The 17,912-nt window shown below is 40.1% G+C and overlaps 2 protein-coding genes across 7 annotated transcripts in view; one reads left to right on the plus strand and one right to left on the minus strand.

The window, feature by feature from the left end:
- Positions 1–6,160, minus strand: part of cd81a (CD81 molecule a) — a 30,251-nt gene extending 24,091 nt beyond the window's left edge. The window contains exon 1 of the mRNA XM_049030182.1: positions 5,955–6,160. Coding sequence (XP_048886139.1) covers positions 5,955–6,020 — 66 coding nt within the window. The 5' untranslated portion in view covers positions 6,021–6,160. The remainder of the gene's footprint in view (positions 1–5,954) is intronic.
- A 5,739-nt stretch (positions 6,161–11,899) lies between these two features.
- kcnc1a (potassium voltage-gated channel, Shaw-related subfamily, member 1a) overlaps positions 11,900–17,912 on the plus strand; it is a 36,758-nt gene continuing 30,745 nt past the window's right edge. For 3 of the 6 annotated variants that reach the window (XM_049031521.1, XM_049031522.1, XM_049031523.1), the window contains exon 1: positions 11,901–13,569. In XM_049031521.1, the coding sequence (XP_048887478.1) occupies positions 13,003–13,569 (567 nt within the window). In that variant the 5' untranslated portion in view covers positions 11,901–13,002. Of the gene's footprint in view, positions 13,570–17,912 lie in introns of all 6 variants that reach the window. The other 3 variants (XM_049031526.1, XM_049031525.1, XM_049031520.1) reach the window with 2 other exon arrangements.

Genomic DNA, 17,912 nt, shown 5'->3' on the forward strand with positions numbered 1-17,912 from the left:
CAACAGACACTATCACTGTAAATGTTTAAAAAGAACACATACAGGATACAGCGCAAATAGATAAGTGTTATAAATGCATATCAATGTGATTTATAGTTTGTGACATTTTATAGAGTCTCATGAGGTGAAATACTTTAGATACAGATTTGGATGGAAAAACAAAGTTCCCTGCAACCATCTACGGATAGGCAGTTTTGGAAAATGGAGAACACCACTGTTTAAGTCACCAATGTAGCATTTTAAGACACAAGCTTTCTATTAAGACTTAAATTCTTCAGCTGCCACATTTTCACTTGATCTAAAAAGCAGACGGCGAGCACATTGGCTCAGTGACCGGAGAAACAATCAAGACAATGTACAGAACATTTCTGGATGACTTTTACAACGTCTAATTTATGTTCAATTTAATTTTATCGTGTTGTGCATTGATTTTAACACCCTGGCTTCTACGTAATCAGCTCCAAAATATCTGATAAGTAGATTATTTAAGGTGAAGATAAGAGATATTCCAGAGAAATGCCATCTTTGTGCTTGCCAGAATTTGGTATTGACTTGACAAAGCCAAATAAAACAACAACAAAGTTAGGTTTAAAAAACCATCTTGTCCCGTACATATAATTTGGCTAGCATGTCTGCATTTAGCAATAGCATCATAATCCATGTCAAATTTAAGTGGAACAACATTCCCATCAAGCACATGCACTCAGAAGCCACATCCTCTATTAATGTCCAGAGCAACCGCTAATATATTTCAAGTTCAACTTAAAACATAATGTTCGTCATCAATTTAAAAAAACATTACTAGGGATGTATTTGAAGTTGCTCAACATACTTAAGGAATACAACTGTGTCTTTAAGAACCTTAAATCTCTAAATTACCTGTCTAGTCATCTATGAACAGTCACTTCAGATAGGCAGAAAACAAATCATGTTACTACAAGTTTCTCCTGTTAAACTAGAGAAGATGCTGTCAGAACGACAATGTAACGCCCAGACAGCCCCATCACCCCCTGCCCCCCATCAAATCCATACACCTCCAACACCCCCCAACCTGTATAATTTCTCGGATTACCGGATGGATCAATTGGAAATGTGAAATCCAATAAATGTGTTTTTACCCAAAATGCTCAGTCCTAGTTGTGTGTCTTAATGCCACTAATTATTATACTACTATTTAACTGTAGACTACAGCTGTCATGATTACTTGATTAAATTTGATTACTTGATAATTAAAAGGCATCAATTATTTTCCTTATCGATTACTCTGCAACATGGTAGAGGGAGGATAGAGGATGAGGGTCAAATTAGAAGCGCAAAAACATCATTTGTGCAGAAGCACTTCACATTAAAACTGAATGAAAATAGCAGACTACTGAGACCCTTGCAAAGACACAGTTGGAACTATTGCATGTACAGGAAATGCCATGTCAAAATTAACATCACACAAGCTTCCACAATGACAAGGCAGCACAGTGGGTATTGCAGTTGCCGCACTCTGCCACTTTGTGTAGTGCTTGCTCTGTGTGTGCATGAGTTCAAACTGATCATATGCACCAATTCCAATGCATATTATATATTATAAAAGATTACCTGATGAATCAATCAGATTAAATCAGTAGATTACTCGATTATCGATATAATTGATAGCGAGAGCCCTAATCTTGACTAGTTATCACAATTCATCACTTCTCCACCCACACTCCCCAACCTGTTTCTGCCCCTATGTATACAGTAGGAGTAGGCAGGGTGTAATACCATTAGGTCTGGGAAATACAATTACTTAGCAGACTAAATGGACAGTTACTGGCTTATTTGTACTCATTTGCTTGCTCTGGCACTGGTATTGAGTTCCTCTGTATGGTTTGACCTACTCCTCCCATTCACTGGAGACACACTAGCAAAAACTATAGGGCATTTTAAGAATTCGTTACTTCTATTATTCTTGGCAGATATTCAAATTGAACTGCAAATGCCTCAAAAACACTAAAAAAAACTGTATGTAAAAACGAGGTGGAGTAGTACATTATGTATATTTTTAGTAGCCTAATTAAAGCTTTTTTTTGGCAAATTTTCATTTGTATTTACTAGTTTAAGTAAAGAGCTCTGGTATCTGATCGGTACCCATATCAGCCCTTTGTTATACATATGAACCCTTTGTTAAAATACCAGAATTGCACCAGCACTGAAAAAGTGGGTTCAGTGCACCTCTACTTCAAATGTTTCCATTGTGTCAAAAAATCAGATTCAAGCCTGGGACTGAATGCATCAAGGTCAATTTCTGGGATGTTCATGTTGCTACATTGTTTCTTTGGGGCATGTTTCTGGTCATTGTTTTCATCAAATCTCCGGCAGTCTCTTTGGTTTCCTCTCAACCATTTCATCTTATGCAATTGCATGTTTTTTTCCCCCTTGAAAAGCCTCTCCGTCTATAAATAATCGTAACCCTATGATACACTGATCCCATGTACAAGAGTTTCCAGAAGTATGGGGCGTTCCCCTGCATAGGTCAGAAAATCATGGAACATTTCTTGAGGTTTATGTCTAGGACTGGCAAAACTTTTCCTTTCAATTAGCATAATACAGTGATAACTTCCGTGATAGGTGGGGTATGTTCTAAATCCATTAGCGATAGGTGAAAAGACCATATAAACAAACAGTTATTTACAGTTTAAGCCTTAAAATACCCCTCCCACACACTTTAAACACAAGTAAACTTAATAAAACACACTTTGTAAACACATATGATATGTGGATGTGGGGCTAAGGATATGAGTAACAAATATTATTAATAATAATAATAATAATAATAATAATAATAATGTATATTTGTATATAGACACACACACACCTCTCTCTCTCTCTGCATACGTAATGAAATATGTAAAAATAAAAACATTTTAAGCTCAGTATGGATTCACAAAAAATTTGCTCACAACAATTGGACCACAAGCAACGTACGCGATACGCAGAAAACTGATGTGTCGAGGAAAAATACAGGATGTAGCGGGCTGTGATAGTTGAACCGCGATATAGTGGGGAATCACTGTATTTCTATTAATTATTTGCCACCTTTGGCTAGAGAACTCATTTAAGCAGAGAAAATATTTTACTTATTGGTAATCATAAAGTATCTTAAGAAAAGGAGAAGTGACGTCAAGAAAAAAAACATGCTTCCATATTTAAAAGAAATGAACCATAGTAATAAACATGTTGAGAGATAACATGCCTGATTGTTCAAATTAGACCTCTTATCCAGGATTAGATCTTCGAGATAGAACATAAAGGTAGTTTGAAAACAAAGGAAGAGAATAATATTCATATTTCACAGATTATACACCAGAAAAATTATAAACAACACTGTCACGAGACACTTCCAAAAACTCTCACCCCGCAGCAGGCATATTAGTGTAGATCTGAGGCTCTCTGCAGTGTTCCCCATTCTGACATCGTAGTTCAGGCTTTGCTTAATCTTTACTTAAAAAACACCGCAACATCATGACAGTATCTTCAGCAGAAAAGAAATTAAGCCTAGGGTCATATGATAGAAAATGGCACTCTTTTCAGAATTTTGTGGTTTTTCCATTTAACTTCCTCCATGTTAGTCTGTGTTGTTTAGAAGAAAAGATAATGATGTAACCACCAAATGGTAAAGTCCAAGACCAGATAAATTCTTCCTAAAAGCACTATGGGTAATGAGACTTTGCATGGATTTCAATCCTGAAATTACACAACATTCTACAAGATAACCCTCAAGCATCTTCTACAGGGAAGGCTTTGAGGTGATTCATTTACCTTAAAAAAAAAAGGTCTCGAAAAGCATTAGTAATATCTAACCTGGTAAATAGTTATACGTTCAAACAGGTTCCAGATAAACGTGTCCGACCTTGCTGTAATCACCTATTTGGGGATAATCTGAAGGTGGCTCAGACATACGACTGCTTCTCACGTCAGTGTTTCTGCACTGGCAGTTGGCTGAGGAAGCTATTTCTGTCTAGCTGGTAGAAGGACAGAATGAAAAGCATGCTAGGAATGGGGGCTTGGTGGACAAGACACATATCGCCTGACAAACCGTAGTCTAGGAAAGGCAATTTGATGATACCCTGAAATCACATGAACCACTCACCCAAAAAACTTCTCAGCAACTTCTTTTTGCGGCGCTGACAAAGAAAGCCTTGTGTACAATTCTTTATTGTGCTGCCTTTACATAATAGGTTTCCCCTTTCTTTCATTTTTTCCCCCCCATTCCCAATTAAACAATCTGCAAACTGTTCCGACTCGCAACTCTCAACAGCCATGTGTTTACTGGAAGGCAGAGAAGGACATCTGAGACCTTGCCTCTCGGCAAGTTCTGCCCTCATCCTATACTGTAGATAACCTGCTACTCAGGAAACCAACTAAACGACGATACGGAGTGATGCACCCCGCAGTAGGGCAAAAGTAATATTTGCCTCTTCAACAGACAAGAGGCCTCGATAAACCTCGTGCGAATGTTTCTCCAGTTGTTGCAACAGATTCAAGTCCCATGTCTATATACACTTGTCTACAAGCTGCTAGTGATGGGTATTAAAGGGAAAGCTAAAGTATACAACCCATCCACGGTTTATGCTAGCCCGACAAAAGAAGACCCTGTTTCAATCAAGGCATTCAGCCTTCAGTACCCTTGTCAACCCAAAATGCCACAAGCTTTAGTAAGATTCTTCCGGATAACTGAGTCACACTCTCAAAATCTTTTCTCTCTCTCTCTCTCTCTCTCTACTCAAGTTCCAGCAATTATCTTGCTTCCAGCAAGACGATTATCTGGGAAAGTAAAGTTGCGCCAGATATTTTACCTTCGTTGCCTATTGTAATTGTTTTTGTAATTTATCTAAAGACACTACTGGGATGTCTGTGAAAGCATTTAATTAAGAAACGAGTTAAAAAAAATCCGTCCTTGAACGAAACGGGGAGTGCAAGCAGTCTCCTAGGTAACAGGGAATGGACAGCTTACAACCCTTATTACCATAACTATAATTTTCATCAGCGGTTCACTAATTAAGTTTTATAATACAAGTTTATATATTAATTTTACACAAGTATGTTAAGAAATTTTTACTCTTTTGCAGATATTATCCCCTCCAGTGATCGGTGTTAAAGTAAAAGGACTCGCCCTTTTTAGGCAAAATACAATTATGGTTAAAAAAAAAACAACATCGACACTAACCTGTGACGTCAGACCATTTTATATCCCGACGAGAAACATCGGAATTTTTACCTTTTGCAATTTAACACGAGGTACATACATGGCGACGTGTGTAACCCAACACAAATATATCCCATACTACATAGAGAGGAAAATCCGCTCGTAGCTAAAATCCGAAAACATTGTCCAAAAAAAAAAAACAGAATACAGATAATTAGATTACATATCACTGTTTCGAGATTTCCTTTTGCTTTAACGGATCCTGCAGTACATTTGAAAGGGCTTAAAAACAGCGAACCGTTCAGAAAGCAGCCAGCGAGCGGTTACCTTGCAGTAACACATAACAGGCCTTAAATGCGAAGGAAACTCGCCTTTTACTGCGCCCACGACAAGCAAATAGCGGTTCTTCCTAGCCTCTTAGCCAAAGTTTAAAGATAAAGAAACAACACGTCTACGATATGCATGTTCAAAACATACACTTTTGTCGCGTTATTATCCACCGTGTGCACTGGCATTGTGCTTTGATTAAAACGATCACTGGGATAAAGGTGAATCTGGATTTAAAAAAAAAAAACATTTCCTCGCATTTTTAGCAGACGGTAGCGCAATAATTAAACGCGGAGCAGCCTAACACACGATCACCAATCGCCTTCGACTCCTTAGTATCACACACTTAAACTTATATATCGATTATATATAAAACCCATCTTTTCATTAGAGTTAGTATTAAATCCTTTAATGGAGTATTTTAGAAAATAATTAAAAGACAACTCACCCAAAAAATGAAGTTGAAGATAAATAGTAAGTATTTAATGCATTTTGTGCAACCTTCCACTCCCATGTTCGATGTATTATTGTTATTAGCTTCAAATTTGTGAAAAACGGCTTAATAACTGTTCCCGAACAACCAAGCTCGGCGAAAGCAGCCCGAATGCGCGACACTAAAGCTGCTCTTCCCTGAGCCTGAGAAACAGGCTACACCCACTGCATCCCCTCCCCCACTTCCATAAAAAGGCTGAAAATAAGGAAGGAGACCAGGCATATTAATGAATGGTGTCCTTTAAGGGAAATATTCCATTACGTTTGCGCACCATCCCCCGCTTTTAGAACAGAAAACGGAGGATTAACAACTGGAAAGACGTCGACTGTATTAATGTTGGTGTGGCCAGTAAAGCAGTAGGCTTATACAGTATCAGGCTACCGTTTGTCGATTCTTCTCTACATAGATTTGCACGGTTTCGATTTTGCTTTGGCGCGTAATCTACGGATAGTTTTTAACTTGTGAATGGTAAAGCGGTGACTCTAAATTGTCCCTCTGGTATGAATGCATGTGCTTTTCATCAAAGTCCTTTTCATCAGGGAGACCGCCAGACTCCTGCCAGTTACGGTTGGCTTGGGGTTAAAAATTCACCCCCACACAGGGGTACAAATGGGGGCATGGATACCTGACAGATTCAGGGCCCCCCAAACTTTCCAGGGACCCTTGAATAAGTTAAATTACATACCATATTGGGCGGTGGGTGCGGGGTACAGTTACATTTTGTCAGGGGGTTAGAATTTATAGCTACACCCCCGCCCCCATGGCCATACAGCTAATGTTGCCTGTGGTTCACCAATGATAGCCTATTGTTTGCTAAGCAATACAGTTTTCAACTAGGGGAGTCCCCTATGACACATTTTTCCTGCCTACATACCCATAAGAGCACCGGGAAACCCCAACCTGTGTGTTTCCCATAGTAGACTTCTGGGCTCTTATTTGCTAAACCTTCCATAAATTCCACTGTGAAAGTACCAATACTCACGGTTAGGGTTTCTCTTTCTGCTTGCACTTGGATAAATGAGACCCCAAATTTTCATACCCCTAAAATGTGATTGGATTAACGGTTTGAAGACGTAGGCTATGTAGGTGGGGAGTTTTGAAATTGCTTATGATGTAGGCCTGCTTCACTTTCCAGACCAGGCTGAGTGGTGCTTCACTCTACATTTGCTAAATTGAATTGGCCATTTTGTCCTGCTGGCTGTCATTTTTATTGGCCTTGTGGAAGAAGCAGTTTGTTTCTTGAGTGGAGTACATGGATGGGAAGACACCATTAAAACGCATAAATCCTCCCCAGGGACCCCAGCTTTTTAAATGAGCGAGAGCTGCCCTACCAGTTAGCCCAGTCATTTTCGATGCTACTTTCTCATTCCCTCTCACGCAATGCATTTGTGTAATTATGACTAAAATAAAAATCATTTATATTTTTATCTAATGTGTCATACCAATTTGCCTGCAAGTAATAGGAGTACAGGTATGAATGCAGGGTTCATAACTTTGGTCAGCTGGCTGGCGTGAGATTTTTAATTTGAGACAAGTCTGCACACACATGCACACGCATTTACATGTATGTAACAGTTTTATTACCGTGTAAATAGTGTGTAGGGTTTGCAAACTACCCCAGTACTTTTGATGCAGCTAATTTTAGGTTTATAATGGAATAATATAAATTTGCTATAAGATATCTTGTGTGAGCGCGTGATTCTGAAGACGTGCAAAGTTGTCAGAGGTCAAAAAGTTTCTTTAAGGCTTCTTTAATGAAGGCAATGGTTCAAAGTGTAACTGTTTGTCAAAGAATGTTCTGCTGTTGTAAGGCCATCATTTCAGTGCATTTTTTCTAGATTATTTTTCAAAGTGTATATCTTAAGTTACATTTAAAAAAAAACGTATAATATTCACAGGAATTTGTTCTTTGGCAATAATGCTGCAATGTTGAAATTACTTATCAGTTGATACTCCCAGCTTTGAAAAACGTAGCATGTTATTGAATTGTCGACACACCACAGCAACGAAATGTGTCCTCTGCGTTTAACCCATATGTGACATAGCAGGGGGCAGCTAATTCAGCGCCCCAGGAGCAGTGCTTGGGGGTGGTACCTTGTGCAGGGTACCTTAGTGGTGTGTCGCTGGTCAGGGATTTGAACCTGCCATCTTTCAATTACGAGTGCGCTTCCCTAACCATTAAGCCACCACTGCCCAGAAGAATGCAAACCCATTGCAACAGCATTTGAATAAGGCTGCTTGCATTTTTGTTACGAAGGAAGAAATATTGCCTGCAAAGCGAATCAAATCTTATGCCTTTTTCTGCCGCCGCCCCCTCCCCTCAGAAGATGGCGTCCTAGGGGGTTGATTGGCCCTGCCGTACATAAATTTTGGGCCTCAATGGAGGCAAACAGGATCTTTTAGAAGCCTGTGGTTTATATAAGAATTTATGTCTTTGTGATTTGGAGCATGGCATGTGGATATAGTCACCTTGGGAATGCTGACAAGTGGTGACCTCGTCATGCTTCAGTAAGAAAATAATTTGGAAACTGGGTTTCTAAGGTCTCCCATGTGCCCTAGCAACTGTGTTGAAGAGGTAAAATTACAATCATTATGACTGGCGTGTGTTCAGGTTATTAACGAATGCTTTTTATTACATGCTTGCTAAGATAGCTTTCAACTTGAAGCTCATTGTAAGATCTGCCAATTCACCATTTATCATCCAGATGGATGCCTCTAATATCAGCCTTGGGATGTTGGCCCACGAGTCAGACGGTAAAGAACACCCAGTGCTCAACCTGAGCTGCAAACTATTGCCGACAGAAATTAGGTACGTTGTGGTCAGAAAGCAGGCTATCAAATTGGCAGTGACTCAAATATTACTCAGACTGAAGTATTTCATCTTGGACAGACACTTCACATTGGTTATGAACATGCCCCAGGCAGCGTATGGCCTGAGAATCAGACTCCAGTGCTCAGGTAACCTTCTAGTTTCTCTCTTTCAAGACTTACTCTTGCCAGGTTCAGCAATGACCGGGTCAGGTTTCTTCCATCTGTATGCCTTGTGGCTCCGACCCGTTGCTTCCACCAGAGCGGCCCTTGAGAGTGGGGCTCTAACGCCTTCACGACCCACTGATGCCTGCTGCACTCACAGTAGCCGCTTGTTGGGATTTCAGTACCAGCATTTGGATCTGATGGAAAGCATGTGATCAATGAGGCTACGCCTCATGTTCTCAGACGTCCCGCTGTAAAAGTCACGTAGACTTACTGGTTGTTTAGACTCCCCCAGTTTCCTTTGTTGATTCCTCTCTTCTTGTTTTCTTTTTGCTCCACTCCTTGTTTAATACAAATGACGCCCCATCCCATCTCACCCCTCACACTTTTCCAGTACTGGAGCCCAGCAGGGTCGGACTGGGTTTAAAACCCGGCCCTGGACTATGGAGTGGAGTGGGATTTTTGCTGCCCCATGATTAATTATGTACCTGTCGGTCCACCGGGAAAATGCTCAGTATGCCAGATGACTAGTCCAACCTTGGACTCCAATGATCATCTCCAGGCAGACTCCTGCAAATTAGCCTGTCTTAATTGTACTTTTATTTGAACTCCATTTAGTCACAGTCACAGAGTAACTCAACTGGTAGGTCGAAACAAAATCTTGGTCTGCATTCGTACTCTCTGGACTTGACATCTCCACCTCTGGTGATTGGTGTGCATTTTGTAGCCGCAAAGCTGTTTTCCCCAAGGAAATTTCCTTCAGTCTAGAGTAACAAATTGTTTTTAAAACCCACGAATGCCTAAAATGTCTGAATTTAGGCATGGACACAATCAACTTCAGTATCTAAATTGTTCAATAAAATTGAAGTAATATATGTAAATCTTGCTAGTACATATAAGAATGAAAGAATATTAGGTAAATAAAGAGCTCTACACAGACCACAGGTCATGTGGCTTTCCCAACAGTTAATATGCCTGTATGGAATTTCAGCCACTGTCAATCAGGGCAAAGCTTGAGAAATGAAAACATTTTCTCCATAGAAAACCACAACACATAACGCATTGCCATTTATGTGATACAGAAGAATGTATTCTATATACAGTATGTTAATATATCTTGATTTGGATAAAAATAATACAGTACTGTGAAGTAGCACTTATGAGTGTTAGAAATGCAGACGTGATTTTGCCAAATGCACAGCAAACTATTCATTATACAATAGCTCCCTCTGCTGGTGATTTTCGGTATGTCAAGGTTTTGTTCTTAGATGCCAGTTTCATCTTTGTGAATTTAACCGTTACGTAAACAGAACATTACTTTTAACACAAAGAATAACCCAGAGAATAACTTTCTGGCAGATAGTTAGTTGTTTAGCCAGATGTCTTACCATGCTCCTTGGAGTCACTGTGCAATATCAGTAAGTGTGAGAGTAACTGCGATTTGCCTCCTCTCAAACACCTGTTATAAACAGTTATGAAGATATTCTTGTCAATATATACTTTTAAGAAAAATAAAATTCAAAAATTGAGAACAAAATTCCAACATTATAAACACTCTTATAGCTGTAAATTTAATTAGTGCCATTATTTTGTTGTGCTGTTATAAAAATGAACACGTTTTCTACTATAGCCTTTTGCTAGTCAGTGTAATGTGATATATGATCCAGTATGCAGGAATACTTCTGGAATCTTTATGTTTTATTATTTTTATTATTATTTTATCCATCCATCCATTTTCTGAAACCACTTATCCTGTCCAGGGGCGTGGGGATAGTTATTATATAAATGTATTTATTAGTGTATATTTCATTGATTTAAATTGAATTAAATAAGTTTTAATAATGTGTTTACATAGATTTCAATAAATAAACCTTCAACAACTAGTGATAGTCACTGTGTCAGATCTCTTCTTAATCTTGCCGCTGTAGCGAGAGCATCATAAATTCCACTAGTACAAAAGATTTTATATACACTATATCTGAATCTCACGGCAATTTTTCAAGTTTAGCAAGATAATGCGTGTTTTGGAAATGTGGAGGAAGAAATTCTATTCGTTTTACAACAATTTGCCACAGGGATATCAGATACTTTTCACTGAATATTGCAGGAAGTTGCAGAGAAATAGATAAACAGTACTTGCAAGAATATGGGCGGCATGGTGGCGCAGTGAATGCCGCCTCAGTTGCCTCAGTTTCGGGAATACAAATCCCCCTGCTTCTGTGTGTGTGGAGTGCGCATGCTCTATGCATGTTGTGTGGGATTCCTTTGGATAATCTGGTTTCCGCCTGCAATCCAAAGATGTGCAGTTGGGCTAATTGGTGTCTATAAATTGCCCATAGTCTGTGTGTATGCCCTGCGGTGTACTGTTACGCCATGCTGGGTCTTTCCCCCACTTGTGCCTTATGTTGCCTGGGATAGGCTCCAGACCTCCTGCAGAATAAGCAGGTGGAAGGTATATAGGATCCTAGTAATAGGATTTTGGCGTGTTACAGAATGGGTGACAATAGCAAGAAAGCTTCCACTAAAGCTTCTTTATTGATTGATCCATGACAAAGTTCAAACATATGTTTGGTAATCGTGATTTTAGATAAAGTCGCTTGATAAAATTCCATTAATTATGAGTAAGATATGAGTGTGAGTATATATACACATTTAAATTATGGATGCTGATCAAAGATTAATACAACACACATTCATGAATATATACTCAGAGAAAATGAACCACAAACTGTTACATATTAATCCTTGATGATTATTAAAGCATTGTATGATATAACATATTTACCTACCTAAATCTGCCGTATTTTAATGTGCTTATTTCACGTGCTAGGTCATGGCGCCAGTAACTGCAAACATGCAATCCCAAAAAAACCATATCAATAACGGGAGAGCTACTGCGCCTGCGCGTTGGTGGGGGAGTCTAGAGGTAGCGGGTCCTGCCGTGGCGCCTCTCAGCAACGGGGAGAATCAAAGAGAAGGAGGGAGCTCTTAAAGCAAGCTGAAATCCCCCAAATCACTAACACTCTGCATGATATACCCCATGGCAGCACTCCGGCTCGCTTCTTGGCCATTTTGCAGGATGGTGGGATTTTGAAAAAAAAAAAAAAACACGCTTCTGTGAAGTGAACGCAGCGAATTCATGTATTAAGAATGACAGCAAAACACCTGATGCCGGATTGTCTCTTGAAGCGTATTTTGTAGACGAAACCCTGTGAAGAATTCGTCGACATAAAACGAGGTCCGGTATTAACAAAAAAAATTGCTAGATTTATAGCTTACGGTATGAAAAAATAACCGAACACAAAGTAATAAAACAGCGCGCTGCAAAAAAAATTTAAAAAACTGCATATAGTCCCCACTGCAGAAACTAAAAAAAGAAGGGGCAAAGGACATGTAATCTTTAAAAAATAAAGAGAAGGGAAGGCGAAAGCGAGAGGAGAGACTGGATGAAGGAGCGCAGATGCGCCCACGAGCGTCACCTTGCATTGAATGTCAGCGGTATAGAAACGGATATTATACTAAACCGTAACTAAAAGCGACGTTATTGGATTTATGTGACAGGATAGTATATGTTTCGTGTTTTCCCTGTTGCGACCAATGGATACTTTATACATTTTATTTTTTATGTGTTTTCCTTGGATATAAAATTTTCCCGATTGTTTTAATTTCCCACGTCCTGTCGTGGCTACAGGCTGGTGATAATTTAAAGCGGCTATTCATTCACTTATTTTGTCGGTCCGTGATATTTTTCTGTTGGTTTTAAAAACGTATTATTATTATTATTATTATTATTATTGCTGCTGTTGTTATTGTTGTTGTGTAATTGCTGTCGGCGGTGTTGTCTTTTGGGGAGACGCATTTGTTTCCCCATCATCACCTTTCAGTTTTATAGCCGTCGCTCATCTCTCCCATCCCTTTCCTTACCCCTCCCCATTCCCAAGCATGTGTCGTTCAGGCGCTTCAGCGTTGCCTCTTGTCGGGTTAGCGTTGTAATGCCGGGAACATATCCGAGACATGCCTAAAGGGCGCGATGGGCCAGGGCGACGAGAACGATCGCATTGTGATAAACGTGGGAGGCATCCGACACCAGACGTACCGCAGCACCCTGCGCACTCTGCCGGGCACCCGGCTCGCCTGGCTCGCCGAACCCGATGCCCACAGCCACTTCGACTACGATCCCAAGGTGGACGAGTTCTTCTTCGATAGGCATCCTGGTGTTTTTGCGCACATCCTTAACTACTACCGGACCGGCAAGCTGCACTGTCCGGCTGATGTGTGCGGGCCCCTATACGAGGAAGAGTTGGCGTTTTGGGGCATCGACGAGACTGACGTGGAGCCATGCTGCTGGATGACTTATCGGCAACACCGAGACGCCGAGGAGGCGCTGGACAGCTTCGGTGGAGGAGCCCCCGACATGGGCAATGAAGAGGCGGATGGGGACGGCATGGCCGATTCGGCTGACGGCGACGAAGAGCTGGAGATGACCAGGAGACTGGCGCTTGGGGACTCTCCCGATGCCAAGTCTGGACTGTGGCGGCGATGGCAACCCAGGGTTTGGGCACTCTTTGAGGATCCGTATTCTTCTAAATATGCAAGGGTGAGTAAGTGCCGGGGCTTTTAATGCAGTTTTTAATCTACTGGTAGTCATATTGTACAGATCAAATGCGTCCACAAGTGAAGTACCATCTTAGGTAAATGGATTGAATTTACATTTTTCTTTTAAATATTTAACCACATCGTGTTGGACTAAGGGGGGACTATGAGTGTTGGATGTGCAGCATTCAGTTGGGTGTTGCTGATGCTTTATAGGTTATTGAGCGATTCTCAGTCGAACGTATGGGTCAGTGACCAAACTGAACTTGTAATTACGTGTTTGAGTTAGAGAGCTGGATAAAGAAGAAAAAAAAGCAGCAGGGAAAGAAACGACGGTGGTGTTCCTCTAAAAAAGATGATTGTGCAATATATGCGCAAAACTTGGATTTCCAAGCACTATTCCTTCACCGCTTAATATTATATCAATGTTCCTATCTCAGAGTAATACGGCAAGCAAGGACCACAAATCCATATTTGCCAATATAAGTATACTTTTGCCTTAGCTTGCTTTTCAGTCTGCGTATATTGACGTTGTCGGAATATAAAACTACTCGAAGCGGCTTCTCTTACATTCATCTGTAAAGTCATAGTCTTAATGCGCCGGTAGAGCAGCGGATCGGACATTTGTATCCAGTTTTAAAAGGCAGCTCATTCTTGCCTCTCCGTCGCCTTGCTTTCTTCATTTTCTGTTAAACTTTCAACGTGGCGATCTTCAGGCATATTTTCCATCCAAATTACATTTGGAAACAAGAGCCTCGCTTGGCAACAAAATGCGAGCGATTACAGCTCGCATCCGGGGGAACATGTGCAATTCTGTCTTGTATCATTGATCGACAATCACATTTTTCTCTCGGTGAGCTGTGCGACCCACAGGAGGCCTCCCTCGCAAATTAATCTCATGGGGAGCAGATTACAGAGAGCTCGTCACCCTGCTTGAGGGCTTCTATTATTTATATTCGAGTCCTCCTTTGATATATGACAGGCTGGGAGACCAAAAACATACGTTTAATAACACCGATGTGGCTTCATAAGAGTAACACATTGCCACTCACAACAACAACAACAACAATAATAATAATAATTCCATTTTGTGTTTTGGGTCATAATAGACGAGTCATTTATTAAATTAATCAAAATAGTATGTAGCTCACTGGGTTGGTGATTAGTGTCTATGTCTGGTAGTTTGTGGGTTCAGAACCCGTGGCAGACAGTAATCATATCCACTGGGCCCTTAACCCAGGGGGCACTGGATGCTGGGTGACCCTGCTCTCTGACCCCATGCTTTTCCCGCTCATACATCACTTTAGACAGAAGTGTCTGCTAAACGAAAGACTTGCATCAGCAGTGTTTATTTCTTAGTGTTTGTGTACTAGGACATGATGCTTAAGGTGAAGAACAAACCTAAAAGCTAAGTAACTACATTCTATCTCCTTGGAGAGGCAAACTGTGCTTTTCAGTCTAGCTTTTGTTTTACGCGTAGTTGTGCTTACTTTATGAACTGGGATGTGAATAAGTAGGAACAGATAGCCTCCTACATTCCAGAGCAAAACATACTTATTCTACACACTGTTTCCTCTGTATTGCAGATAACAGATCCATAAGGTTTAGTTATTTATTCAACACTCATTTTATGCTAATACAGCCCCAAGTCCAGTGGCTTTCTGGAGCATCCAGGTATATATAAACCACATCCTTTAAGTCTTTCAACTTGAAAAAGAGCAGGAACTTTCATCCTTTGAATCTGTTCTGATCATTCCCAAAAATGAGTTTGCTATGACTCTCATTTGCTTAATGATGGATGCATTTTTTTTTTCAAACTGATTTTTTAACAATCCTTTATGAAGAAGAATTGTACTGCATATACAAGCTATTGCTACTGTATTCCTCTTTACAGGATGTATAAGCAGAATAGATATTTCCATAACACTTTCTGTACACATTACAATACATGCATGAAGCATTATAAATGAGACTATACATAATTATAAAAAGGCATATCACATTATAAACGTTTATCAGCTTTATGAATGCTTGATGAAGCTCTCATCAATAATGGACTATAGAAACCATCATAATGCAGTACAAAGCATCTTTAGTTCTTATACCAACCATTATAATGCGTTATGAAGGTATGTATAGTGCATTATTCATGATAGCTTCATTGGATCTTATGAAGTATTATAATCAACACCATAATGCCTTATGACTGTCAATAGAAGATGCTGTAATGCTTTATTAATTCTTATATCGCCCATTATAATGCATTATGAAGGTATCTATAATGCATTATAGATTACAGTTTTAAGTTTTAAACTGTTTGATTACTCTTAATTAGTTTCATCATACTCCATATGCGGCAGATAGCTTTTTGACCTGCAGTGATTATACTTTTAATGCGTAGACCTCTCCATATTTCACTGTATACTAATGAAAGCCTAAAAAAAAGTTTCGATTACATTTTTTCATTAGTACATTATGTCTTTGATATTGTAGATGAGTATGTCATTTTGTGTTCTTTTGGTACTGTTCATACTACATTTACAGAAGCAGTTGAAACATGTATAGTTAGGGTTTTTATGGGAGTTGTTCTTTTATGGTTTATGGTGAGATTCTGAAAACTGTGAGTACAGACGCTCCTCTACTTATGCACTTTCAACTTACGAACTTTCAGACATACGCACGAAGAGGACTGCAAGTCCAAATTGTTTTCGTTGGGCTCCTGTTTCCTGTCCGCAACATCACTTTTTCTTTCTGCACGCCAATCCCGCCCAGTACGACTTCTGGCCGCTACTCCCGCCGCGCAGCAGCGTAACCTGCGTACTCCCAGCATCCTAGTTCTTAGTACTTGCGTATACCCTTAAAATAATGTTGAATCACGACTTACGAACATTTCAAGTTACTAACGGCCATTCGGAATGCATCTCATTCGTAAGCAGAGAAGCGTCGGTATTTTCTGAATATGGGTATTTTGGACTTGAGCATCCTCTCCATAAAACGCTTCTCACGCTCAGCTTTTTCAAACAAGGTTAGGTTTTGCGTTTCGCATTCCGTGCGTCTCTTTAAAAGATTCACTTTTTAAAACTGACTCTGTACTTTTCTGAGAAGGATCTCATTTTAGGATATTATGCTCCTGTCCCCCCAAGTTCTTCAACGGACAGCAGATTCTCTGCGTGCGCGAAAGCCAGGCTGACGTGTTCCCTGCCCATTCACAACACTACAGCTGCCCCAGATCCTTCCAGCAGATCCCAGGTCACTGTCTAGGAGAGCTAAGCACCAGCTGGTAGAGTGATGCCCGAGAGGCTAATGAGGCCAAGCCTTTGCAGTCAGTTAAGAATCCCCGACCAATTAAAAAGTGCCCTCCCTTGGTGGAATGGTGCCACTTTTGTTCAGCCATGAGGGGCTTCTGGTTATAATTGGCTAATGATAAAGTTCAACATGCCCTCCTGAACTGTGCTAACCAAAACGTTTATGAGATCTATGATATGTATTTTACCATGTTCTAAATTCTCATGAGAGTTTCCCTTAATTTTCCCAGTTGCTATTAATTGAGTTTCATCCCAGAAAGAGTCCCAGAGTTGATATTGTATCCAAGGTTTCTTTATGTTCGTGCTGCAAACATGCAGCAGTTGTAGTACATTAGTAAAGAAATCTGTGTTCAACATGCTCCTGATTTTACTGGTATTTAGAAGAGGAAGAGGTCTGCACACATTTTAGATCATCCAGTACCATTCAAGAGCGCTAGTGCTGACAGGAGGTGTGTATTAATCCCATAAGAAAACTGAATGTAAATGAAAGAACCAGTTGCTTCCGTTTAAACTATTTTGAATGGATATTGATTATTCTTCCTCTAGAGGATGAACGTGGATGGGTATTTTGTTATTAATTATTTGCCATATATTTTATACATAGTAGAAAAAGCCACTCTCCGCAAACCACCGAAGGTGTGTGCGGTGCAGCCACTGGTGTGTGACGCACCATCTGAGTGGTCTGTGTGTGTAATTAGATAGACCCAGAAGGAGATGAGCCTACTTGGAAAAATGTGCCAGTGTTCGTGACGAAAAAAATTGCAATGTTGTTCAATATGCATGTAATACGTAACATAATCGTGATTGTTGCACAGTAGCTCAGCCGCGGCTGAATCACAAACAGAAGAAAGCTAGTGATGGCTGTATATCACTGGATGAAGGGAAATAAGGAATATTTCTCTGTTAATAATACCATTCTGAGCTAGTCTTAGGAATAAATTGCCATGGCAACTGTTCAAGGGCTAATTAGTTCTGCCTTTGACCAAAAGGTGTCGGTAAGTGCAGGACTTCCTGATGTTGTGCTAGTTGCATGCATATGTGT

Source organism: Brienomyrus brachyistius, chromosome 11 (assembly GCF_023856365.1).
Source record: "Brienomyrus brachyistius isolate T26 chromosome 11, BBRACH_0.4, whole genome shotgun sequence".
Classification (NCBI taxonomy): Eukaryota; Metazoa; Chordata; class Actinopteri; order Osteoglossiformes; family Mormyridae; genus Brienomyrus; species Brienomyrus brachyistius.